At 46.4% G+C, this 26,790-nt stretch overlaps 1 protein-coding gene across 1 annotated transcript; it reads right to left on the bottom strand.

The window, feature by feature from the left end:
• Positions 1-1,381: 1,381 nt before the first annotated feature.
• On the bottom strand, positions 1,382-24,902 carry SKP2 (S-phase kinase associated protein 2). Its single transcript, XM_068271846.1, has 10 exons — positions 24,832-24,902; positions 19,807-20,063; positions 16,906-17,017; positions 15,689-15,832; positions 13,067-13,201; positions 9,631-9,729; positions 7,865-7,992; positions 7,705-7,756; positions 5,926-6,033; positions 1,382-2,188 (listed from the first exon to the last, which is right to left on the bottom strand). Exons 1-10 carry the CDS (start codon positions 24,837-24,839, stop codon positions 1,978-1,980), a joined length of 1,254 nt encoding a protein of 417 aa, XP_068127947.1. The 5' UTR covers positions 24,840-24,902; the 3' UTR covers positions 1,382-1,977.
• Between the last annotated feature and the right edge of the window lie 1,888 nt (positions 24,903-26,790).

Genomic DNA, 26,790 nt, shown 5'->3' with positions numbered 1-26,790 from the left:
TCTGTGGAGAACTCTGCAGATCATAGTCTCCTCTGCAGTAACACTCAGCTGCCTCCTCACATCTACTCTGATTCCATACATCTATACTAGAGGCCCACAGCCGTGATAGGCTAGCAGTCGGCAGAGAGGTGTGGCATTAGCTGGAAGGGCAATCTTTCTCTGAGCTCATAGAATTAGAGGGGGAGTGGCTCACACTGACCAACTAGGCTGGCAAGGAACAATACAGCACCTGGATAAGGGATATTTTTTTTATTTTAGTTTTGAATAAGGTTTCCGGGAAATCTGGTAACACCACACAGCAATGAAAGCTAGATAGCCATTCTAACATTTACTATGAGACAACAAATAGGAATTGTTGCAGTGTCACTGTTACAGATTTCATCACTTCCTGTCTAGAGAGGAAGTCATGACATTTCTTGTAGATGAAGACCCACTTGCAGCGTTTGTGGTAAGAAAAATGCTCTCTCATAAGAATCACGGAAAAAATTGTTTGCAACGATTTTGCCATGATTCTCATCCAAGTGAATAAGAGAGCGTTCATCAAAATGCAAACGCTGGCCAAACCTCTGGCAAAAACTCTGAAAGTGGGTCTCAGGCCTAACCCCTTACAACCCCCTATCCAAAACTAAAATCAAATTGGACTACATGCATTTTTTTTTACCCCCATACTCTTGACACCCCACAGAGGGAACCTCAAAAACAACTAATGCCTACAAGGCAAGATTATCATCATTAAAAAAAAAAAAAAAGTCTTTGTAAACCTCCCTTTTTTGGCGATTTGTTAAAGTTCCTGTGATGAGGAAGAGAATCTGAAATCAGGTTGACCTCATATTAGCTTTATAGGAGAACGTGGCAGTGTCCAGTCATTACGATTGTAGAGGGCCTTGCCAGTGGTGTAACACTTCCATATATTGTCACTTTCCATAAATAGGGCTATGCGATAATGGAGAAAAGCCTGATAACTTCTTCAGCCACAGATAGGCCCAGATGATGGTTCTCCCATACTTTGGATGCAACAGGGACTATCCGCATTCTTCTGTACACATTAAAATTCATTTTTGTGTTTGCAAGTTAGATCCTTCTATGCTGCTATCTACATAAATATAAGGAGTAAAGAAAGAGAAAAAAAGTGGGGAGGGGAGGGGGAAACAAAAAAGGGAGGCGGGGGGGTAAACAAAAAAAGGGAGGCGGGGGGGTAAACAAAAAAAGGGAGGCGGGGGGGTAAACAAAAAAAGGGAGGCGGGGGGGGTAAACAAAAAAAGGGAGGCGGGGGGGGGTAAACAAAAAAAGGGAGGCGGGGGGGTAAACAAAAAAAGGGAGGCGGGGGGTAAACAAAAAAAGGGAGGCGGGGGGTAAACAAAAAAAGGGAGGCGGGGGGTAAACAAAAAAAGGGAGGCGGGGGGTAAACAAAAAAAGGGAGGCGGGGGGTAAACAAAAAAAGGGAGGCGGGGGGGTAAACAAAAAAAGGGAGGCGGGGGTAAACAAAAAAAGGGAAGGGGGTAAACAAAAAAAGGGAAGGTGGTAAACAAAATAGGGAGGGGATAAACAAAATAGGGAGGGGATAAACAAAATAGGGAGGGGATAAACAAAATAGGGAGGGGGGGGAATGATAAAATGGGCGAGCCTGGACATTGCGATCTGGAACCTGTAAGGCTAGCACAGAAATAGGAAACAGATGTTTAACTGACCAAAGTGGTGTCCTTTTAAATGCATTTAAAAGTTAAGGTTAAAAAAAATAAATCTGAGGTCTGATTGGCTGCTTCCAGCAACAGGTTCTTTAGGTTCAGACCTACTTTGTAAAATTCCAGTGGCAGAGCACACAGGCATCATCACATGACTCTCAGCTGACTCATCCATAAATATCCCCATCCTGGTGCGGTAGAGGAATGCTACACAGTATGTACATCACAGGGATCAGCTAGCATGCCTTCTCCCCCAGATACAGTTCTAGTTTGTGGATATCCAGCCATGGGCTCATCAGAAGTCTATACGGGATAACGACAGCTTGCACTTTATGCCCCAAATGTCCCGGTTCCTCTTGTGGCCAGTGGTTGGCCTGGCGATGGTGCTGAAGAAGGAGCAGTTTATCTTTATGTGAGGCAGAGATTCCTTCAGCAGCTGCAGGGAACTGTCAGTCACTATCCCGAAGGCACTGAGCGTCCTGAGAGGCATGCTCTTCCCCAGCTCACTGCAACAACAAAACATTCTATGTCAGTCATTGGATATTCCTTATAAAACACAATAGGCTACATTACTGCAGTTAAAGAGACTAACGAGGAAAAAAAAAAAAAAAAAAAAAAAGGTCCCCTGGGGGGTACTCACCTTGGGAGAGGGAAGCCTCAGGGTCCAGATGAGGCTTCCCCCCTCCCCTGTAGCTGCAGGCAGTCCAGCGCTGGCTGCCCAGAAGTGGCCGGCAATCTTCCCTCGACAAGTGCTACCCTGGCTTCCCTGGCTCCAGTGGGGGCGCTGTTGCGGCAAACCGTACGGAGATAGGCAGAAATACCCGATCTCTGTCGGGTCCGCTCTACTACGCAGGCGCAGGAGACTTGTGCCTGCGCAGTAGTGCGGGCAGACAGCGATCGGCTATATCCGCCTATATCCGAGGCGGAGAGCCGATACTGCGCCTGCGCTGGAGCCGGGGAGGCAAATATTTACATACCCGCTGTTCGGAGGGGCACAGCGAGACCGCCATGGGACACAGGAGGACGGGGGAAGCCTCGATCAGATCCGGAGATTTCCCCCTACCGAGGTGAGAACCCCCCCGGGGAACATTTTGTAGTTACAGGTTTTCTTTAAAGAGAATCTGTATTGTTAAAATCGCACAAAAGTAAACATACCAGTGCGTTAGGGGACATCTCCTATTACCCTCTGTCACAATTTCGCCGCTCCTCGCCGCATTAAAAGTGGTTAAAAACAGTTTTAAAAAGTTTGTTTATAAACAAACAAAATGGCAACCAAAACAGGAAGTAGATTGATGTACAGTATGTCCACACATAGAAAATACATCCATACACAAGCAGGCTGTATACAGCCATCCTTTTGAATCTCAAGAGATCATTTGTGTGTTTCTTTCCCCCTGCAGCTATCTTCCACTGAAGTGTCAGGCTGTTTCTTCCTGCAGAGTGCAGACAGCTGTGCCTGTATGTAATTCCTCAGTATGTGAAAGCCCAGCCAGCTCAGAGGAGGATTTATCCAGCTTGTAAAAGACAATAGAACAGAGATAAGCTGCACTAATCTAAATATCACACAGGCAGTGTGCAGAGAGGGGCCTGGATGGGGGAGTTCATAGCAGAACCACAACACTGAAGAACTTGGCAGCCTTCCAGACACAGGCCTGACAAGTCTGACAAGAGAGAGATAAGTTGATTTATTACAGAGATGGTGATAGTAGAACGTGCGGCAGTGAGCCAGAACACATTAGAATAGCTTTTGGAACTTGTAGGATGATAAAAAACAGGATGCAATTTTTGTTACGGAGTCTCTTTAAGGTGCTCATACAATGGCAGATGGGCCAGCAGATTCAATCATCAGATAAGAGACCTATTGCTGCCAGTGTAGTGCGCACAGATTTCAGCCACCTCCACCTGCCAGGCCTCCCACATGTAATATGTACCTCTGGACCTGTGGAGAGTGTGCAGTGCTCTTTTGGTTCACCCATCCTCCATGCCGGCCACTTCTGGGCACTCTTCCACGTCTTTCTTTCTTGCCACTGGGGCGCCTGTACCCCTTTGCATGTATATGACAGAGCAGGGCTGGGCAATCTTTACGCTTCCCAGGCCACATGCTGCCCGACCACGAGACACATTCTTTACATTTCAAACCCCATACAGTTACGAGTGGGGGATATGAAACTCACCTTCAATCACAGCTTCTGTCACATTTCCATGGCAAGAGGATGCTGGCGCATCACGACGTCACTTGCTGTTGCCGTGGAAACGTGACGCGGGAAGCGGTGAAGGAGAGTTTCAAATCCCTCCGCTGCCCACTCACAACTCTGCAGAGGGAGGGGGATTTGGCCACCTGTCAGCGGGCCGGTGTAACAGCACATGCGGGACGTAGTTTTCCCAGCACTGCATTAGAGCATGCAGCGGGGTCATGTGGATGCAGGTACCCCCCCAGAGGCAATGAAGAGAAGACGCTGGGCCCAGCGGAGCGGACAGGCGAGCCACAACTACTCCGCAATCTGGGGATGGTCAATGAGATGCAAACAATTTCAAGTTGATGCAGGATTATGCAAATTCTGTATGCAAATTTGAGCAGCTTGAAAATAGACTAATCGAATTTACCTTAGCAGGATTTAATGGATTCATGTTCTAGCTGCATACATTTGCATACAAAATGTGCATAATACTGCATCAACTCAAAATGATTTGCATCCATGAATGTGAATAAATGAGTGACTTGGGGAGAACAGAACTCTGCAGCTTCTTATGAAGGCACAGCTTGCTGCCTTAAAATTGTCAAGGGGAGGGGAGGGGGAGTAAATGATGGAAAATAACCATTGTGGAGTGAAAATTGGAGAGAGGCAGTAGGTCACATCCAGTGCTTGCTGTCACGGTCCATAGTTTAGTGGGTGGGCTGTCTCACAACCCTGGTGTCTAAGGCCTTTAAAAATGGGCAGCAGCAGGCATATACTGCCTGTCAGCCAGGGCTGTGGAGTTGGAGTCGGTTTCATAAACTAAGGAGTTGGATGATTTTTGGACCAACACCATAGCCCTGCTGTCAGCTGCTCCCAAGCACCAGCCGGGCACTTTGCTTCTCATTGACCGTGCCGGTCAATGAGACGCAAATAATTCTGAGTTGATGCAGGATTAATCAAATGTATGCCGCTCGAAAAACGTGCCACTTAAATACCGCCTTGGCAAGATTCAGTTGGTCCATTTTCAAGCAGCATACTGTATATATCTGCATACAAAGTTCACATAATCCTGCAGCAACTCCCACTGTAAAGTGACCAGGTTTTTTTTTGCAGACCAATAACCGCAGTGTGTGTTAAGCATTAACTTAGGTTTGGTTAAAGCGGACCTCAACTCAGAACATCCTATCTGCTCTAAAAGATTCGCAACAGCATAACAACCTTTAAAGAAAAACATTTCTTTGTTACAGCTGAAACAAATCCTACAATAAATCAGCAGTGTGTCTACTTCCTGCTTTCATGGAAGCAGACATATTGTTAGAGAATCTGTACTGTGAAATTCTTACAATAAAAAGCATACCATTCTATTCATTATGTTCTCCTGGGCCCCTCTGTGCTGTTTCTGCCACTCTCTGCTGCAAACCTGGCTTGTAATTGCCAGTTTTAGGCAGTGTTTACAAACAAAAGACATGGCTGTTAACCAGCATGTGATAGGCTGAGAGAAGCTCAGTGTGTGACTCATACAGAGCCTGCAGGGGGCTTGGAGAGGGTGTGTATAGCTTCTATCACAAGCAGTGCAGCACATTCCAGCCTGAGCCCCACAAAGCCGTCAGAGGAAAGAAGATTAGATTATATAACAGAGATAATACAGCCACTGTGCAACTAGGAAAGGCTGCAGTAAGACAGACCACATTAGAACAGGTATAGGAACTTATAGGATAGAAGAAATAAGGCTGAACATTTTGTTACAGAGTCTCTTTAACATCCAGCGCTTTCAAATGAGCTTATCTGCCATCTCAGTCATGGTAGTCAGCTGACACAGGTGAGAGATCAAATTACACTTGTGATTAGTCACAGATGAGGGGGAATTAGACAAGCTAAACTCTCTAAATACATACAGCGCACATTTCTCTGTTTTCTTTCTGTCTTGTGCAAGAGTTCAGGTCCACTTTAAAACAATGCATTAGTCTGTAGCTGGAAGGTGAAAGCAGGCAAGTTCAGCTATGCATGTTCAGCCTGTAGCTGCGATAAGGGACACAGATGGACAGACACACAGACATATTCCTTACAGCAAAGATGCAGGGCAGATCTGATAGCAACGACTGAGGCCGAGATGCTGGAGGTGTGGCAGACGATATAAAGCTGGAAAGCATTCTGTAGTCAGCATCACGCTGTCACTGTGGAGAGAAGACACCTTGTTACATACATTTCACTTGAGATTGTGTCACAATAAGGGGGGTCCTGTTGCCTGGGGAGCTGGGAAGCAGGTAAGGACACTTCATACTGGTATATTCAATGGCTGAAATCCTTTTTTTGTGTTGCTCTTATGTGACCATTTTATAGTTCTAGTATTCTGTGTGTGGCTTCCTTCAACCCCCTTTAAGCCGTTGGCTCCCTCACCGTCCTCCCGGGCAACTCCAATCGTCAGCTGGCCGGCCCAGTCTTTTCTCCTAGTTGACTCAGTCTTGTTGTGCTGCACATGCGTGGCCCGGGCACATGCATCCCATCGCACTCACGCTGCCTGGTGTGTTCTGAGCCCTGCGTAGGATGCTTCCAGAGACAGGAGCGTGATGGATGCACGTGTGCAGTACAGCACGACTGAGCCAACTGGGAGAAGAGACCGGCCAGCTGACGATTGGAGAGGCCCGGGAGGATAGTGAGGGAGCCAACGGCCTAGAGTGGGCTGAGGGAAGCCCCAGGTAAGTATAATGCTTAAATCGGGATTGTCACCATAAAAATCAAATCTCAACAGCAACTGGTCTGAGTGTATTAACCTCCCTGGCGGTCTATTAAAACCACCAGGTATTTTTTTAAATAATGTAGCTAGCCTAGCGCTAGCTACATGATAGCCGCTGTGCAGCGGCATCCCCCCCCCCCCCCCCCCCTTCTGTTCAGAACAGGATTTCCTGTATGGCTTCCCCATCGCGACGATTGGGATGACATGGCATCGGAGGGAGTCCCGATCCACCCCTTAGCGCAGCCTGGTGGTGATTGGCCAGGCTGCGCAAGGGGACTCGAGGGGGGGGGGGCGCCTCTAATGCGGCGGCGATCGGCTTGTGCATGCAGCTAGCAAAGTGCTAGCTGCGTGTAACCAAGCAAAAACTGTGCAAATCGGCCCACCAGGGGCTGAGAAATCCTCCGCGGCGGCTTAGCCCGAGCTCAGCTCGCGCTTACCGCTGAGGAGGTTGAGTGATAAAGATGCTAATCCTGCATTCAAAAAAAAAAAAAAAAACAACTTTCTGCTGTTATGATTTGGAGTTATCACATACTGTACTGGCCCTTTAGTAGTCAGTGCCAAACAGTTGCATGCTGGGGGTTCTTTTTATCTATAATATATTCCTCCTCTTCCATTTCCCTGCTTAGCTGCTTATCTGAAACACAATCCCCTGCTCACTTGTGTTTACAGGCAAGGCTGAGGTGACTCAGTGATTGGAGGAGAAAAGAAAAAAAAAAAGTAAAGGGCAGAAATGACATCAGGATTTAGCCTAAACTGTGGGCAAAAGACATGGCCCTCACCAGGACAAGAATTATCTGCATTTACTATATAGCATTCACATTCAACATTCAAAACGTGGACAGTACAATACATGTGTTACGTAAGTAGATCAAGTATTTATCTACTTATATATGTTTTTTTCCCTGGCATAGTATGGCTAATCCTCCTGCTTTAACAATATGTAATATAAAAAAAAAAAAAAAAAAAAAAAAAAAACAACAAATAAAAACAAAACACCAAGGTATTGTATAATTTGTACATAAAGACAACTTATCTCTGAGAAGTTGTAACTCGAGTCGTTTGTAAGTAGGGCACTGTCTGTATGGGCGATTGATGCAATGGAAAGTCTTACCTTAGATCTAAACTTGTAAGGTCAGGACACTGCTGTACTAAAGTCTCCACATCTATAATTGAAACAGGACACAACCAGATTAATTGCTATTTACATTTTATTCTGATCTTGTCAGATCACAGCACAGCTTCCAGAAGAAGTGAATGATCTCTGCACATACCGGCTAACAAAAGGTTCTGCCGATATCCGCTGAAATTCAGCTGGGTTAGACGTCGGGGGAGGTCGGTTACTGCGCTCTTCACATGGCCGGCTGTGAAGTCACACCAGGACAGGTTCAGCTCATCCAGCCTGCAAGACAAACCGCCACAGTATAACTTTTAAAGGGAACCTTAAAGGGAACCAGAGGCCCCAGAAAAAAGGATTTTATACATACCTGGGGCTTCCTCCAGCCCCATAGGCATGGATCGCTCCCACGCCGCCGTCCTCAGCTTCCTGTATCCGGCGGTACAGAGTCACGTAGTTTCGGCCAGTCGGCGGCAGCACGCGGCCAATTGTCCGCATCACAGGGGCTCCTGGCATACCCTTCCGCGTGCGGCTGCATACTGCGCAGCCGCACGCGTAAGGGTATGGAGGGAGCCCCTGCACATGCGTACAACTGGTCGCGTCCGCCGGAAGTGACGGGACCCGGTACCGGCGGATCCAGGAAGCGGAGGATGGCGGCATGGGAGCGACGCAGGCTTATGGGGCTGGAAGAAGCCCCAGGTATGTATAAAATCTTTTTTCTTTTTATTAGTATGGCGTCTCTGGTTCCCTTTAAGTGACATGATGAGAGAGACATGCGTATGTACAGTGGCAAGCATACAAATAACTAGGCTGTGTTCCTTTTCTTTTTGTGCCTGAAAGAGTTAAACTATAGTAATATAATATAGGAGGATAGATAAAATTAATCTCACCAGTTTATTTTCACTTAAAGAGAACCTGTACTGAGTAAAAATATTTAAAATAAACACATGAGGTAACTTCAAATGAACATTGCATAGTTACCTTGCCATCAGTTCCTCTCAGAAGCTCACCATTTTCTTCTGACAATCATCCCTTCCAGTTCTGACAATATTTTGTCAGATCTGAAATATATCAGTTGCTGTCAGTAAAATATCAGTTGCTGTCAGTTATAGCTGAGAGGAAAACTGAAGTACCAGGTAATGTCCATGTCTCCCTATGGCTCAAGTGGGCGATGTTACAGTTTAACTGTGTGCTGACCAGAAAGCTGTTTTGAGCAATGGCCATTTTCAAAATGGAGGACGGAAAATTCCCTTGATCACAGTGAACAAACAGGACGCGGGACAGGAGAAAAACACTGAGGAGTAGACTACATGGAAGGTAAGTATGACTTGTGTATGCTTATTTTGACTTTTAATTCTCAGTTCAGGTTTTCTTTAAGGTTAACATTAATATTCGTATTGATTATGTCTAAGTGTATCTGAACTTACTAACTCCCTTACAATCAAATAAATATACCAAAACTCCACACCTACGGCTAGTTTTTAGAAGATATTGAGCATTTTCACTGTCAATTCATTCTGTCTATAGTTCTGCCAGACATTTATCTGACTCTAGTGCAAACTCCTGCTATGGTTGCTAGAGAGATGGTTAACCCTTTGGAGTCTAAAGCAGCCGGCACCATTTATGAACTTTAACACTCAAATATCGTAACAGTGGATCTCAATCAAAAAGGAGCATATTGGCATTCTCAATCCTTATCCCAACATTGGACAGCGGCAACATAACGACATGCAGACAGCTGGCTCATCTGTACCCCAATACAGGTAGCTACTGCTGCCCCATAACAGGAGCAATGGCAGTAATTCCTAGCAAGACAGATCGCCCTTTTCACATCCTCCAGATTCATTAACAGCTTGACTGGCTGTTAATTACTGGAAGGAAATGATTGAATTCTGGCTCCCATATACAGCAGTAGAGTCTTACCTTGTGCAGCTCTTCAGCATGTGGGACAGCATGGATGCCGAGAAGCCATAGCAACCTCCGAGGTTTAGTCTCACCAGATCGGAATTCTGAGCAATGGCACTAGAGACAACAGGGTGCAGTAAGTACCATATCAACCCTAAATGCTTTCAACTAGCGTTCACTGGCTTGCGAGTCATATGACTCCGATGCTTCCTCCTTCCCAGCCAGAAGGAGGAAGTACAAACACTACCCAAAACACACAGGACTGGGTTCACACAGCATCCATTCTCAAGAGCCAGAACTAAACCACAAGGATAACTGTTCTTATGCAAGAAAGGTGTTTGTATCCTAGGTAGGAGGTCCAGTGTAGGAGGTCCAGTGTAGGAGATCGGATTTAGCCACTGCAGCCTAGTACCCCTCCAATCCACATTGCCCAATAACCTACCAGTATATCTTTGTAAACCCATACAAACACAGGATAAGCATACATTTCATGTAGATCTAGTCCAGGCCAGAATTGGTACCTTGGGCAAGCACTGCAAGATTAGACTTCTAGTCATTTTGTCACTGTGCTACGCCTATCACAAGCCTTGTACTGAGATGAAGCATAACTACTTGAATACGATTTACAAAACTAAGCAAGTGATGAAACTAGAGATGGTCGATGATAAAAAAATTCTCTTGGCGAGATCTTATTGGTCCATTTCTAAGCTGCATAAACGTGCATACAAAATCTACATGATTCCGTAAAAAACATGCACCAGGAGAGGCCCATTTCACGCAAACTACTGTGCAGCAGTCTGGTAGCTGGCTACAGTAGTGGTCTATGCAGCTACACAGAGACACACACACACATAAAAAGGAATATTTAAAAACGGTTTTCATACACAAGGATATTTTAAATGATTTGAAAACCTCCTTGCCAGTGGGCGATTCACACATCTAATACAAACATGGTTAAAGCAGACCTGAACGTGCAGGACAGAAGGAAAAAAACTTAGAGAAATGCACCCTGTATGTATTTAGAGAGTTTAGCCCAATCCCCCCTCATCTGTGACTAATCACCACAATAAATTAAATCTCCCAACTATATCAGCTTAGGAATCTCCTCTGCCATGGCAGAGCAGCTAATTTGTAAACACAGGTGTCAGGAATATAGCAGCTAGTTATGGTGTTGGGATAATACAGGAGTATATTTTCATTTTTCTATCTGCTGTGTATTATGTCAAAGAACAACACACAATCCTTGCGCTTCCACAGTGAAAAACAATCCTGGCTTTCTTCTATGGTATTACACAATATGCTGGAGCTCCTCCACCACTGGGTAAACATGTAATCTAGAAAAAACAGGAGCGCTCCATAGTGTATTACCAAAACTGCAACATTTATTCCCATTCAAGGTTCTACTTACATAAAAACAGAATAAAATTCGCTCATAAGCGGTAGGCACATCCGCTAAAGCCTCTGGAGAACGGATCCACTCGCGCTGTGGCCTGCAGCGCGGTCTCCGATGGCCTGGGAGTTCCGTCTCTCGGGGCAGTGGGCGGAGTCTATGCCTGGCGTGCTGGTAGCGTCATTACGCGTTTCGGCGCTCTGCGCCTTCGTCAGATCTTATGAGCGAATTTTATTCTGTTTTTATGTAAGTAGAACCTTGAATGGGAATAAATGTTGCAGTTTTGGTAATACACTATGGAGCGCTCCTGTTTTTTCTAGATTATGTGTATTATGTCAGGCTGGCAGCTGGCTTCATGGAGTTCCTGTATGTACATGTAAATTAACTCTACCATTGTCTGCATTTAAATAGGTCAATTACGTTGAATAGGCAAATGAACCTAGACATTCAAGTAGGGACTGTCTACCTAGCCTCTAACTAGGAGATGGCTAATTATGCCCATGTCCTTACCTTTTGATCTTCAGGGAAATACTGTCTCAGATGTGTATTGTGCTTGGGAGCAATTGTCACCTGGACTGGCTGCAGTGTGCTTTGAAGCAGCTCACACCAGCACAGGGCCAGGAATTTACACATGACAGCCAGGAAGCTTCACCCCACAATCTTTTGATGTATGTGCTAGACTACAATTTTACCTGTCACCTTGAGATGGGAAATCTCTGTAAAGATCAAAAGTGTACAGGAAAAACCTTTGAAGCTGCATATCACAGAAAGGATATGACCAAATCTGCAATAAGACTCAGTCTGGAAAGATGAAGTGTTTGAATTGCTTTGAAGTCTGCAAAGTTTGACAGGAAAAGCCTTGAAATTCGCATGTCACAGCTAGCCCAGATGTGACAAGGGGCTCGGCAGACCGTGATGTCACAATCTGGGAAATTGCGTTAGTTTTGGGGACGGAACATTACATGCCCCGGGACACACATTTTGCTATAAAACAGCAGCTAGGACAGTCACAGATCATCTTCTCTTGGTGGTAGCGCATAGCTAGGGATGATCCCGAGCGAATCGGAAAAAGCGTTCTCCCGCCAACCACGTTCTAACTTACTCTGGTAACGTTATTTCCCTTTTATTTTTGCAAACTTGTCTTGATGTGTATCGTAACTTTTTACTTTGTTTTTTTGTAAATATTTTGTATATATTATTTTCTGCATTGTTCCACTTTTTTCCCTGGAATATTAAATCGTTATTTAATAAGTTTGACTTCTGCTGTACTAAACTAACACTCGTAGCCTAGTAGAAGAGACTGAAGTGTAACTGTGTATAAGTCCATGCCTGATTGTATGATTGAGCAACACTACCGTTTAAGATTGTAATTGCGTTGTGTGTATGGGGGCACTTCCGCGCTCGACAGCAGAGTGGGAAGTCTCGGAGTGGCTAACACTATCGTTCGGAACGACTGTTAGTGGTTTTGCTTTACTATACTGTGAGATTGGAATTGTGCGTGTGTGGGGCGTTTGTCATACGTTGGCCTAAAGTGCGCAGCTGACCCAACGTACGAAAACACCAGTGCGAGTAGCTCGACAGAGTGAGGAGTGTGTCTAGCAACAGCTAGTGGTGGCAGTGAGAAGTGTTCTGAGGGGTCACAGCCTTGTTTTAGCTTGAATAAGGCTGCTCCCCGCTTGATCTGGTCAAACCAAAGTAGGAAGTAGACACTGCAGATTTATTGGAGGATTTGTATCAGCTGTAAGAAAAATGCTTTTCTTTAAAAGGTTATTATGCTGTTGTGTATCTTTTAGTGCAGAGAGGAAGTTCTGAGTTCAGGTCCGCTTTAACAAACACATTCCAGCTTCTTTTCTGTAATTGGTCAGGAAGAAGCCAGCTGGATGCTCTGCAGATCTGGGTAACGAGCATCACTGACACATTCATAAACAGTACAATTTTACAATCTGAAGTTCAGGAATGTTTTGCACAGTCTGGAGATAGACTATTCCCGCATGTGACCAGCCCCACAGTAAGTAAGCTGTGACTGTGATAAGCTGTAGGCCAGGACGTGGGCGGATCACTCACCATAGGATGTCATCAGTCAGCTCCAGCCCCTCCAGGCTCAGGTTGTGCAGCTTGTGGCAGCGGGAGATGATGCTTCGCAGGGCGTCTATGCTTACTGTGCAGTTAGAGAAGTCTGCGTGCTGCAAGCGTAGCGGTCTGCAGAATGGATCAGGGAACACAGCAGTGTTATATGGGTTAATTAGCAATGTAACTTCACAATAAACATGCACAACTCACTGTAAACAGATTCAAACAGTAGAGGAGAGGCGGAGACTATCTAGTAAAGGCAGACAATATTGCACAGGACATTATTATTATTATTATTAATTAGATTGATATAGCGCCAACATATTACGCAGCGCTGTACAATAAATAGGATTACAGACAATGATAACAGGGGTGACAGAACAATACAGGTAATAGACAATAGATACAACAATACAGGTAATAGCAAAAAGATACACAACACAATGCAGACAGTAGTACAATGCCAGATCATAAACTGGAGTGGTTGTGGTAACAAGTTCCAAATTCTGGGTAAAGTGCACACAGTCAAGTATGATACACAAGGGGAGAGGGCCCTGCCAAAGGCTTACAATCTAGAGGGAGGGGTTGGTGACACAAAAGGGGGGGGGGGGGGTGCAACAAGAAGTTATTGGCAGAAAGGATTAGGGCAGTGTTGAGTTGATGTAGGCCTCCTTGAAGAAGGGAGTTTTGAGTGCTTTTTTGAAGGTGTTGAAGGTGGGAGCGTGCCTGATGGGCAGTGGGAGAGAGCTCCACAGGATGGGGGCAGCTCTAGTGAAGTCCTGAAGTCGTGCATGGGAGTGCAAGATGCGTGGGGTGGTTAAGAGGAGGTTGTTGGAGGAGCGAAGTGGGCGGCCAGGTGTATATCTGCTGACCAGGTCAGAGATGTAGCCTGGGCAGGACTTGTGTATGGATTTGTAGGCCAAACATAGGACCTTGAAGCTAATTCTGAAGTGAATTGGAAGCCAATGAAGGGATTTGCGTAGGGGAGTCGAGGAGACAGAGCGGTGGGAGGAGTAGATGAGTCTGGCTGCTGCGTTCATGATGGATTGTAAGGGGGCTATGCGGTTTTGAGGGAGGGAGTTGCAGTAGTCCAGGCGGGAGATGATGAGGGCATGGACAAGAAGTTTAGCAGTGTCTGGGGTCAGGAAAGGCCGGATCTTGGAGATGTTGTGTAGGTGGAAATAGCAGGCCCTAGCTACGGTTTGGATAAACATAAAGCCACCCTTCAGCATTCTTAAAGTGGATCAGAGATAAACTTTTACTCATTGCATAATTGTGTTCCTTTCATATAGTTTATAGGGCATTCCTCAAGCTAAATACTTTTGTTTTGCTTAAATACTCTAATTCCCAAAAAAACTAAACAAGCCTCGCCCACAGCTTTTTCAGAGTGGCAAGGCACTGTAGCAAGGGCTTATGGGAGCTCAGTCTGGGCAGGAGGAGGCGGTTACTAGCCAGAGATTTCAGAGGCAGAGGGGAGGAGGAGAGGGGACTGAATTTGTCACATTACACACAGGCAAGCTGATAGCATCTCCAGCCCTTAGCCTGTGACAATGTGACAAACAGAACATGGCTGCCCACATTGTATCAAAGCAATAAATAATCAAACTGTTAAAGTGAACCTAAAGTCCCCCCCAAAAAATTAGATGAACTCACCTGGGGCTTCCCTCAGCCCCCTGCAGACGATCGGTGCCCTCGCAGCCCCGCTCGCCCAGGACCCGCCGGCGAGCACTTCCGGTTTGGCCGTCACCGGCCGACAGGCATGGGAACGCGAGTGATTGTTCGCGTTCCCAGCCTGTATATCGCCCCCTATGCTGCTATTGCGGAAGCCCCAGGTGAGTTCATCTCATTTTTTGGGGGTGACTTTAGGTTCACTTTAAAGCGGTTTGCAGCTAGATTTGCTGTGTAAACTATACAAACTTTAGATTAGATATATAGACAAGTTACTTGTTATAGTTTTTCATCTCAGATCTGCTAGAAGGTGCCCATACACTATACGATATTCCTCAGCATATAATGGAATTGCTCAATTGTAATTTGTATTGATTTCTGGGTGATCTGAGATTACAGATCGGACAGGACAGGTTTTGTGGTGGTCTAAAGGGGGCGTGACTGTATCCATGCAGGTGTACTAGAGCCAATGACGGGCCCCCAGGTGTCTCCCCCAGAGTACATACCCCATGCACTATAGCATTACTGATAGTTATAGCGGTGCCTAGTTTTGCCGCTGCGAGCCAAAACCACCTGCTTTTCTAATCTAATCCTTACCATAGTCATATCATGTCAATGTATGTAACGTGTAGTGGTATGTATCATAGTCTGGGGGCAATTAGGGGGAAGACAACTTATCTGTAGGTTTTTGGGATGTGGAAGGAAACCAGAGTGCCCGGAGGAAACCCACCCAGACATAAGGAGAACATACAAACTGTGCAGATAGTGCTCCGGCTGGGATTAAAACCGGGGACCTAGCGCTGCAAGGTGAGAGCGCTAACCACTACGCCACCGGGCTGCCCAGTATAATAACATACATTGTATTTGGCCATTTAAACGATGCTTGATAAGTGAATGACTGGCAGTCAGATGATGTAACAGCTGCCCTATATCTATGGGGTATCTCACCTGATATCTTTAAACATTGGCTCTCCTATACAAGATCGCGGGCAGCGAATTACAGCCACTCCCAGCAGCAGCAGGTTTCCGATAACACCATCCGCCAAATGCTTGCCCGTGAGATCCATACTGTACCATAGAGATTCATCACACCTAGAGACAGGAGGGGCAGTGTTCATATACATTATATCAAGAAAGGCAAAATATGTGCACAAGATATCCATGTTATCACAGGTGTACATTTACACACAACTCTCAGCAGGGTGTTCAAAGTGTGTGAGCTGCTACCAACGTCCCACTCCAGGCTCAGCGGAGCCCTTCAACATGCTTTGTGGACATTCAGTTTTTGTCTTAAAGGGAACTTGAGGTGTGAGGGATATGGACGCTGCCATATTTATTTCCTTTTAAACCATACCAGTTGCCTGGCAGTCCTGCTGATCTTTCAGGCATCAGTAGTATCTGAATCACACACCTGAAACAAGCATGTGGCAATTGCAGTCAAACATCTGATCTGCTGCATGCTTGTTCAGGGTCTATGTTGAGGCAGGTAACACACTTGTCTGTTTTCGTGCTCGTTTTCTGCACAGAAAAACTGAGAACTCATGTTAATCACAGGGCTGTGGAGTCTGTGCAAAAATCTTCCGACTCCAACTCAGACTCCTCAGTTTATGAAACCACGACTCAGACTCAACTCCGGGTGCCCAAAATTGCCCTGACTCCGACTCCACAGCCCTGGTTAATAAATGTGCTAGTTCACACTGTGTTGTTCGCACGCAGAAAAAAGACATTCTGCATGATGACACATTTTGGCAGTTTTCTCTATCAATTACATTAGCTGCAGTGAAAAAACACATGCGTTTTCCTGCATGAAAACACACTTGGTGTGCAGAAAAAGTATGCAGAAAAACGCGCACGTTTAAACAATGCACATTGCCTGGCTGTCCTGCTGATCCTCTACCAGTTGTTTCAGGTGTGTGAGTCAGTCAGTCACTACTGTAGCCAAACAGATCAGTAGGACTGCCAGGCAACTGGTATTGTTTAAAAAGAAATATGGCAGCCACCATATCCCTCTTCACTTCAGGATCCCTTTAACAGTATAATAAAGCAGAGACAAGCAGCAGTCCCACCCACAGAGACTGGAGTAGTTATGGTGCATCAAGCAGAAGGGGACAGAAAATTGCCACTTAAAGTGCCCTATGGCCAAGTACATTGTGTAATCTACTTACGAAAGTCTGTTCCATCTCTTACAAACACGAGACACTCGCACCAGATCTGTCAGAGGCAGGCAGGAGAGGATGCCCAGCAGCAGCTCGTCTGGCAGCGCGTCCCACGATATTCCTACAAGAGAAAGAAAAAAAGAAAAGTGTAGTAAATTGGACGGCATCCATCCCTTGCATGAACACCTAAGCAGGCAACAGCCGCAAGTTAGGCGTGATAGTTTACTGGTGAACAGTAACTGGTAATGTGTCACCAGCAGGCAGAGATAAAGACGCTGCCATTCGGTAGCACTTGCTGTGCAGCTGAACTGGTGGCCAATGCGCAGTTCAAAGATCCACATGAAAAAGGACCTTACAGAGATATTCCCTCAGGAAGATCTGACCATTTTTGGAAAGCTGAATGCCCCGGCTTTCTGTTGAACCGGGTCCCAAGTCGGTATGATGCTCAGTTCCCAAGTTATGGTGTTTTGAAGGAGGGGTGTCCCGTGAACTTGGCTGCAGAAAGTGCAATTACAGAAGTACGGGACAAACCCGACATGATGATAAGCAGCACACCCGGTAGGTCTTCTTCCTTTGCAGCATAAATCTGTGTCTTCAAAACTTATGTCAAGTGCCCTGGGTCTCATTACAGATGAAGGAGCAGCGCAGCTATGCACCCTCATCTCCTCTCTGTCTTACTGACATGGGCAGGAGATTCAATTCCACTGTGCTCTCTGCAGCAAAGTGCAAGGGACGCTGAAGTTACTTTTAAAACATAATTCTAGTGTGGCTTCAAACTCATGTAACTGTTTGCATCTTTATATCATTTTTAGCAAGTATTCAGTAGTCCTAGCCATGATTAGGAGAAAAAAAAAATCTCTTATCTTCTAATCCGGCCGGCCGCACTCTTCTGCGCATGCACGGCTCGGTTGCGTAAACCTGTTGCTTGGAACGTTCTTTGCCTGCGCAAAGCGGGTGGCTTACGTGCAGCCATGCTGGGCATGTGCAGGAGCGCATGACTGCCCAGAATGCCAGGTGGAATTAGAAGATAAGCTGCTGGAGAGGACGGCAAGAGAGCCCATGGACCTAATGAAGCTGGAAGCTCCAGGTAAGTATAAATATCCCAAGAAAGCCCATCTCAGGTACACTTTAAAGAGAGTCTGAAGCGAGAATAAATCTCGCTTCAGACCTCAGATAGCATGGGCATGTGTGCCCCTGCTAAACCGCCGCTATCACGCCGCTAAACGGGGGTCCCTTCACCTCCAAATCCCCTCGGTGCAGCGGGGGAGCGCTTCCTGGTTGGGGCAGGGCTAACCACCGCCGCAGCCCTGCCCCACGCGCGGCTGTCAGCGCGTATCTCCGCCTCTACCCCGCCCCTCTCAGTCTTCCTTCACTGAGAGGGGCGGGGGAGAGGCGGCGATGCGCCGCTGATAGACGCGACTGGAGGCAGGGCTGCAGCTGTTAGCCCTGCCTCCAGGAGCGACCAAGTCTGCGACCAAGTGTTGCAGTGGGGGGATTGGGGGTGAAGGGACCCCCGTTTAGCAGCGCGATAGCGTCGGTTTAGCAGGGGCACACATGCCCCTGCTAACTATGAGCACTGAAGCGAGATTTATTCTCGCTTCAGAGTCTCTTTAAAGATCAGAGTAACATCTTGCAGACTAGCTGTTTTCTTGAACTCAAGTAACTTTCAGAGCACAGATGGTACATCTTGTAGCTTGCGTGCTCAATGTTTGTACAAAAGAGATAACCTAGAGGTCAAGGAGAAAATACCTGCAGTCTAGGCAAGGTACATTTTGTAGTTTGAGTATTTAGTGCTGGCTCTAATTCAAGAAAAAGTACATCTACAGCTGTGAAGCACGCGTCTTCCCAATGTGGATGTCTTCAGACTCATACGATTCTAATGTACCGTATATACTCGCATATAAGCCGACCCGCATATAAGCAGACCCCCCAACTTTTCCCTGAAAAAACAGGGAAAAATGATTGACCCCCCCATATAAGCCGGGGGTAGGAAATGCTGGATTGGTGCAGCCCCCCAGTGTGTCCCAATATAGCTAGTACAGTGCCCAGTATAGGTAGGTAGTGCCCAGTATAGCCAGTATAGTGCCCAGTATAGCCAGTATAGTGCCCAGTATAGCGCCCAGTATGGGTAGGTAGTGCCTCAGTTTAGCTAGTATAGTGCCCAGTTTAGCTAGTAAAGTGCCCAGTTTAGTTAGTATAGTGCCCAGTTTAGCCAGTATAGCGCCCAGTTTAGCCAGTATAGTGCCCAGTTTAGCCAGTATAGTGCCCAGTTTAGCCAGTATAGTGCCCAGTTTAGCCAGTATAGTGCCCAGTTTAGCCAGTATAGTGCCCAGTTTAGCCAGTATAGTGCCCAGTTTAGCCAGTATAGTGCCCAGTTTAGCCAGTATAGTGCCCAGTTTAGCCAGTATAGTGCCCAGTTTAGCCAGTATAGTGCCCAGTTTAGCCAGTATAGTGCCCAGTTTAGCCAGTATAGTGCCCAGTTTAGCCAGTATAGTGCCCAGTTTAGCCAGTATAGTGCCCAGCATAGGTGGGTAGTGCTTCCTCCCGCGGCCGCCATTACCTGCTTAGGCAGCGACCGCTTCCTAATCCGCGTTCCTCTTCTGAACTTTCTCAGAGTGTATCACAGCAGCGCGCCGGGCGCTGCTGCTGTGACGATGTAGAGTGCAGGAAAGAGCGCGGCTCCCTATAGCGGTGATCTGTATCGCCGTTAGCATCGTCACAGCAGCAGCGCCGGGCGCGCTGCTGTGATACACTCTGAAAAGTTTCAGAAGGGGAACGCGGATTAGGAAGCGGCCGCTGCCTAAGCAGGTAATAGCAGCGGTTTTTTTTTAAGTGGTGGCAGCACTTAGTTTAATGTGTAGTAATTAACAAATGAAAGCAGACAGCATGAAATCCTTGCACAGCTTGTACCTGGCGGAGAGGTCTTGGCTGCTCTCGGACGTCTAGCGATGACGAAGGTGTCATCTTTCTCCTTCTGTTTCTTGTGTTTCTGTGGTGGTGTCATCATCATGATTTGGTCTTGAGGTGTATTTTCTGTGTCCTGCGGATCCCTCTCCATAGGTGTCACCCCCATTCCGCAAAGGAGGTCTGAGCTCTTCTTGGAATCCCATGACCAGCTGAGATTCGAGGAGTTCCTGGACGAAGCCGGAATTTCCTGAAGATGTCGCCTGGAGTTAAGACACAGAACATTTATATTGCGCTTTTCTCCTGGCGGACTCAAAGCACCAGAGCTGCAGCCACTAGTGCACCCAGGGCATTATCTGGAATTTGTATGTTCACCCTATGTTGGCAAGGTGCAATCCATTTCCTCTGAGCAGTGGGCGATCGTGGCGAGGTACCTAATTCTACGCCCCTGCAGCGAAGATGAAGTCTCCATATACTGTACCTGTTCCGAGAGCAGGTTAAAGGACACCCGAGGCAAAAATAAGCTAATGAAAAACAATTGTATCCATCTTCCTTCTCCTAAAAATGACTTAAGATATTCCAGTTTTATTTTATGTTTAAATCTACTTTTTAAGTTAACTGTTTTATTATTTTTGCTCAATGGACACATTCATTTAAGTATGCCAGGGCTAAAAACTATGAACAATTGATTCCTTTTATCCCTTTCCTGCTCTCCAAAGCCATTTTCTGCTAGGAAAGTGTTTTAGGGTGCGTTTCCACTAGTGCGGTGGGGAATCGCAGCGGATTCCCCGCAGACGAATTTGCATGCAGGAGCGTAATCGCATGCGGTTGTATGCGAATTTTACCGCAAATTCGCATGAAAATTCGCATAAAAAACCGCCATGCGAATTTCCTATTAAATACAATGTATGCGAATCGCATGCGGTGTGTGCGGTGTCCGAATTCGGATGACTCTGCTGTGCAGATTTATCCTGCACAAGAAAACGCTCCTTTTTCCTGACAAGTGGACATAGGCTCATTAACTTTTATTGGTTATGCGAATTTGCATGCGGGGAACATATGCGAATTCGCATTAGTGGAAACGTACCCTTATAGTTGGAATTTCTTATCAGTGAGTCAGGACTGAGTCAGCCACTTACATACCTGATATTTAACTCTTTCAGGCAGAGAAAAAAAAAAAAAAAGGAACAGCATAGTTATTAGTGTACTGTACATACCCATGTCTATCTCATGTCACATGTCCCCTCGGGTATCCTTTAAACTATGGTAGGGATTAGATTGTGAGCACCTCAGAAGAAAATAATGGACATGACTATACACACTGTAGAGTGCTGCAGAGGATTTCAGGGCTAAATGTTGCAGAACTGCAATGTCAGGGAGCCCCTGGACACTAGACTCTCATCCAAGACTGTCCTTTAAGTGGACCTGAACTCTTACACAGGTCAGAAGGAAACCAGAGAAATGCAGTCTGTATGTACTTAGAGAGTTTAGCCTGTCTAACGGTGGCCATTCATCAGGCGACTTGGCGGCCGATCGACCATCCAATTTGATCAAATTAGATGAAAATCGGTGCCGCCAAGTGCATGCCCGACCGACAATGCGACCAATTTCAGGACAATTGCTCACACTTTCGATCACGCATACTGGGCCAACTTACTCAATCAGGTGCGCGGCAGGAACAGCGTGCAATTTCCCAACGATCGAGACGAGCCCCGAGACGCTGTGCCCCCCATAATGTAACGGTCCCCCCGTACAAAGTATACATTACCTGACCGTGGCCTGCACTTGTCCCTCCGCTGCTCCGAACGCATTCCCCTCTTCATACACCCACTCCCTATGTGGTTTCCTTGTAAAGGCGCGCACGTGACATCACACACACACACACACACACACACACACACACACACACACACACACACACACACACACACACACACACACACACACACCTTACTAGGAAACCACATGGGGCGTGCGTGTATGCGGACGAGGACACGGGGATGTGGAGTCGGAGCAATTTTGGGCACCCGGAGTTGTTGATTTCATAAACTGAGGAGCCGGATGATTTTTATACAAAATCCATAGCCCTGTTAAGTATTAGACTAAGGAGTCGGAGTCTGAGCAATTTTGGGCACCCGGAGTCGTAGTTTCATTAACTGAGGAGTTGGAGTCTGAAGATTTTTGTACCGACTCCACAGCCCTGGCGGACAGGTAATGTATACTTTACACGGGTCACAGGGGGACATTTAAGGGGCACAGTGTCGGGGCGCCGGATGCAACGCAGAAGGGCGATTCCGGATTGATTTCAGCATGAAATTGATCAGGAATTGGCCTGCAGTGAATGGGCAGCTGACAGATCTCTCTCTTATCAGATTCGATTAGAGAGATTTGTCTCTTGGTCGAATCTGCCCATACATCACTAGATGTATGGCTACCTTCATTCCTCCCAATCTGTGACTAATCACATTGTAATTTGATCACTCAGCTGTGTCAGCTTAATGCCATAGCAGAGCAGATAATTGGTAAACACAGGATGTTAACCCTATGTCTGCTTCCATGAAAGCAGGAAGTAGACAAACTGCAGATTTATTGCAGGATTTGTATCAGCTGTAACAAAGAAATGTTTTTCTTTAAATGTTGTTATGCTGCTGCTTATCTTTTAGAGCAGAGAGGAAGTTCTGAGTTAAGGTCCGTACACACCCTGGACTGCAGGCAACGACGGGTCCGTCGTCACCTCCCGCTGGGTGGGCGTTCCAGCAACAGTCCGGCGTGTGTAGTCTCTCTGCAGACTGATACGGCTGTTTCTGAGCAATCCGCCCGGCGGATCGTTCAGAAACAGCCTCATCAGTCCTCCGACAGACTGTACACACGCTGTACTGTCTGCTGAAAACCCGCCCAGCGGGAGGTGCCGACAGACCCGTCGTTGCCTGCTGTCCAGGGTGTGTACGGACCTTTAATGACTGAGTGTCATTTAGCATGTGCCCTAGGACCAGCAATATACAGTGTTTCCATTCAGACAAGGCAGGCATGCAGAACAACACAATCCACTGTTCTTGTGTTATCAAACAATAAAAGGTAATCGAGTGCAAACAAGACCTGGTTAGGAGAGAAAACAATTGTACAATGCGTTTAGCTGTATGCCAACTGGAACTGTAAATACACCAAACCAATGTGGGTGTGCACTGAGTCATCTGCTGACAGAGGGAATTCTGCTATCTAGAGATTGGCAATGAGATGCAAATAATCCCAGCTTGCATGTGGATTATATGTACAGTGTCTAGGAAAGAGTACACCTCTCACATTATAGTAAATATTTTACTACATCTTCTCCTGGGACAACACTGAAGACATGACGCTTTGGCACAAAATAAAGTAGTCAATGTATACATTTTCTGTCCATCTAAATAAATGGTCCTCAACAGTGGTGCTCAGCAAGATTTCAGATATCCGTACTACCCAGATAATCCGAACTTTTTCCACTATCCGAACTTTGAATAGCAATTTGGATATTTTTCAAAATCCGAATAGACTATCCGAGCAAACTCTGATTTCCCATCTGAAATATGGGCGGATAGTTAGTTCAGATATCCGAGCAGAAGCCAAAATCACCTTCAATGGCAAAAATCCCTTTAGAAGGCATCCAGGGAGAGGGAGGGGGGGGAGAGAAGAGAGGAGAAGAGAAAGAGAGACATTTTCAGGTCACTTCTGGATATCCGAATCCGGCCGGATACCAGGGCTGTGGAGTCGGGACAAAAATCTTCCGACTCCAACTCCGGGTACCCAAAATGGCTCCGACTCCTCGACTCCGACTTCTTAGCCTAATACTTAACAGGGCTGTGGATTTTGTACAAAAATCATCCGACTCCTCAGTTTATGAAATTAACGACTGCGACTCCGAGTCCCCAAAATTGCCTCGACTCCGACTCCACAGCCCTGCGGTCGGATATCAGATTCGGATTGGAAAATTTTAAACGCGGATATCTGACCTGGATCGGATATCTGGGTATCCGGATCCAAATTAGATCCAGATAGTGAAAAGTGGTATCCGAGCAGCACTGGTCCTCAAACTAAGGCCCACGGGCCGAACACAGCCCCTGAGGCTTTTTTCCCCTGGGTTTTGCACTTAGAAAAGCACTTTTTAAGCACTTTTGCTGAGCAATTAATTTTTACACTTCCTGATGTCAGTCAGGAAGTGAACTCTTGTACCCAGAAATGAATAAATACAATTTATTCATTAAAGCGCTTGGGAAACCGCTTTTCAAAGCGATTTGCAGCTTCCCTATTAGTATTGAGGAGCAAATGCTCAGAAAAATGGTACAAGAAGCAGCGTTTGCGATTGGAAAGAAAGCTCATAGTTGAGAACACTCACATAGAGCAACATTGTACTAGCGCTTTTAAAAGGCAATTTTTAAAATCAAAAGCACAAAAAATAAAAACACTCAGTGTGAATAAGCCCTTCAAGCATACTTGCAAGAAGCTGCTGGAATCCAGAGATACATTATGTACCTGTGAGACACCCAGGGGACAGTCTCCACAAGTAAGTTGCTCCAGTGACATTAGTTACACAGGTATGAAAAACACACCTACACTCAGTATGAAAATATCCCAAGTTGAATTCAACTAATGTAACCTCCTGAACCTATCAATGGTGTATATCCACCACCATGACAATAAGATGTGCCTAGACTAGACTTCAATTATTGCCAGATTCCATAGACAGCTTAGACAAGCGCATCACGCCAGCGCAGGACCCTCCAGCCTAGTGATATTGGTGCATGTAGGCTGAAACCAGTGGTGGTCCTATAGGAACCTGTATACAGCCCAAACAGGGGAAGAGGAGGGGAAGAGGGGGGCAGATAGAGCGCAGGCAGCCCAGCCGCACTGAAACTTTCAGCTTCCCTCCCAGCTGCAGCCATACTACTTGCAGTGGCGCCATAACAGTAAATGTGCAGCCAGCAGCATGGGACACACTGAGCTCAGCACAGCAGCACCGTGCTGGCTCTCACCATTCTCCCTCCCCGGTAACGTTACCTCTGCATGGTCAGCGCGCCGCTCAGACCTCCAGTCTGTACAAACTTCCCGCGTCCCCTGTTCTTCTTCCACGTACCGGCGCGATGACGTCTGGTGACCCTCACTGCGCATGCGCCCGGCTTCCCAGCTGTGGAGTGTGACGGAGCACTGTTCATGCGCACAGCTGCCCAGCTGTGAAGGAGCTCTGCGCTTTAGAGATGGGAAGTTCGGATCTTTTCAATGATCCGGATGATTCGAATCGGATCATTGAAGAGATCCGGATCTTTGATCCGAATCTCGGATCATTTTACTACAGGAAGCATTCGGGGTGAAATGAACAGCAGGACAGGTCTGTGGACAGGAGAAGGGGAGGGAGTGGACACACAGAGAAGGGGAGAAGATGGGCAGGGAGTGGACAGGGAAGGGAGGAGGGACGAGCAGAGAGCAGAAATGTTTGCACGTAATACCCACATGTTGCAGTCATATGCTTTACATATATTTCACCTATATGTTCATCTGTACACTTTGAAAGAAAAGGTCGCACAGTGAAGGAAAGCATTCCCAGAAGATAAGTGCAGCTGTTTAGTGCCGAGTGCAGGAGGATTATATTGCCTTTCAATCACACTGTCTGCAAAGTTACTGAGCTGTGCTGAGCCAAAAGCTTCCAATGTGATCACTGTGCAGCACTACGGAACAGCCAGCCTATAATGGGCAGCACGTTATAGCCAGTATGTGTGCTCTACACATATCTGGCAGTGGCACCCATGTCCCCTCTCTCTCATCTACCTGTCTCCCTGCAAGGCTGGCTCCCATCCAACAGAGCGATCCCTGCTTCCAGGACCCCGCTGCCCGCTGAGAGGGGGCGTGTCGCTCCTGGCCCCGCCCCTTTTGCGATTCGAATCGTTCATTTTGATGATTCGGATGATCGACTCATAAAATAGATTCGGATCAAAGATCCGAATCGTTCATGATCCGGACAACACTACTGCGCTTACTGTAGCTGGCGCCACTCGTCTGGTGTTTGACATGGTCTCATTGGTCTGTGCTTCCGGCGCTTCCCACACCAGCCCGACAGGAGATTGAAACAGTGTCCATTATATTGAAATTGCATAGCTCCCAACTTTCCCTCTTTTGGAGGGACAGTACCTCTCAGGGAGTCCTGTCCCTCTTTCCTCCTCATTTGTATCTCTTTCAGGACTTTGTCCCTCTTTCTATGTAAATATATAAATTTCTCTACTAAAAGAAATGTGTTTTAACGAATCTAAACTTTATTCCCATCCTTTAAATTGATATATTACTAATTTTAAAAGGAATATGATTATATGAACCAGGATAGAAAGGACCCGTGTGGTTTGAATTATAAAAAAACCCTTTTTCTTATGAAATGTTTATGATATGCGTGACTAGGGGTGTGACTGGGGTGTGATCAAGGGTGTGGCCGGGGCGTGGCTTAAGTATCCCTCTTTCTCATCTCAAAAAGTTGGGAGGTATGAAATTGTGGCAGGGGACACACCTGTTGAAATCAATGCAAAATCGCATGCAATGTTTTGATGGGGCCCTGCAGGTGTGTTACTTACCAGGCAGGGATTTAGTGTAATCACGAGTGATTACTCGTGATTCAAATGAGGCTTAAAGTGAACCAGAGATGAAGCACCCTCATGTGTTTTACTATATATATCAGTGGGAACATTAGAGAAAACACCTACCCTGCTCTCCGTTTCATTTATAACTGTTCAGCCTGCTTCTAATTAGCCCTGATAAAATCCCTGACTGAACATTCAGTCTGGCTTTGCTATAATGACTCAGCTATAATGATTTCCATGCAGAGCCACAAGGGGACAGGCTTGGGCTTGAAAAGACACCAGAGAGCACAGACTCAGCTATAAAAATTCCTGAGCAAAGCCAGACTGAAAGCCCAGTCGGGGATTTTATCAGGGCTGATAAGAAGCAGGCTGTGCAGTGCAGAATGAAACATAGAGC

This window comes from Hyperolius riggenbachi, chromosome 1, assembly GCF_040937935.1.
Source record: "Hyperolius riggenbachi isolate aHypRig1 chromosome 1, aHypRig1.pri, whole genome shotgun sequence".
In the NCBI taxonomy this organism is placed as follows: domain Eukaryota; kingdom Metazoa; phylum Chordata; class Amphibia; order Anura; family Hyperoliidae; genus Hyperolius; species Hyperolius riggenbachi.
This window is presented reverse-complemented; position numbering and strand designations above follow the sequence as displayed.

Coding starts and splice junctions, on each gene's coding strand:
- SKP2 (XM_068271846.1), bottom strand. Junction 13,202..15,688: donor CCAATGTTTAAAGATATCAG/GTGAGATACCCC, acceptor TCCATTCTGCAG/ACCGCTACGCTTGCAGCACG. Junction 2,189..5,925: donor ATCTGCCCTGCATCTTTGCT/GTAAGGAATATG, acceptor TTGTTGTTGCAG/TGAGCTGGGGAAGAGCATGC.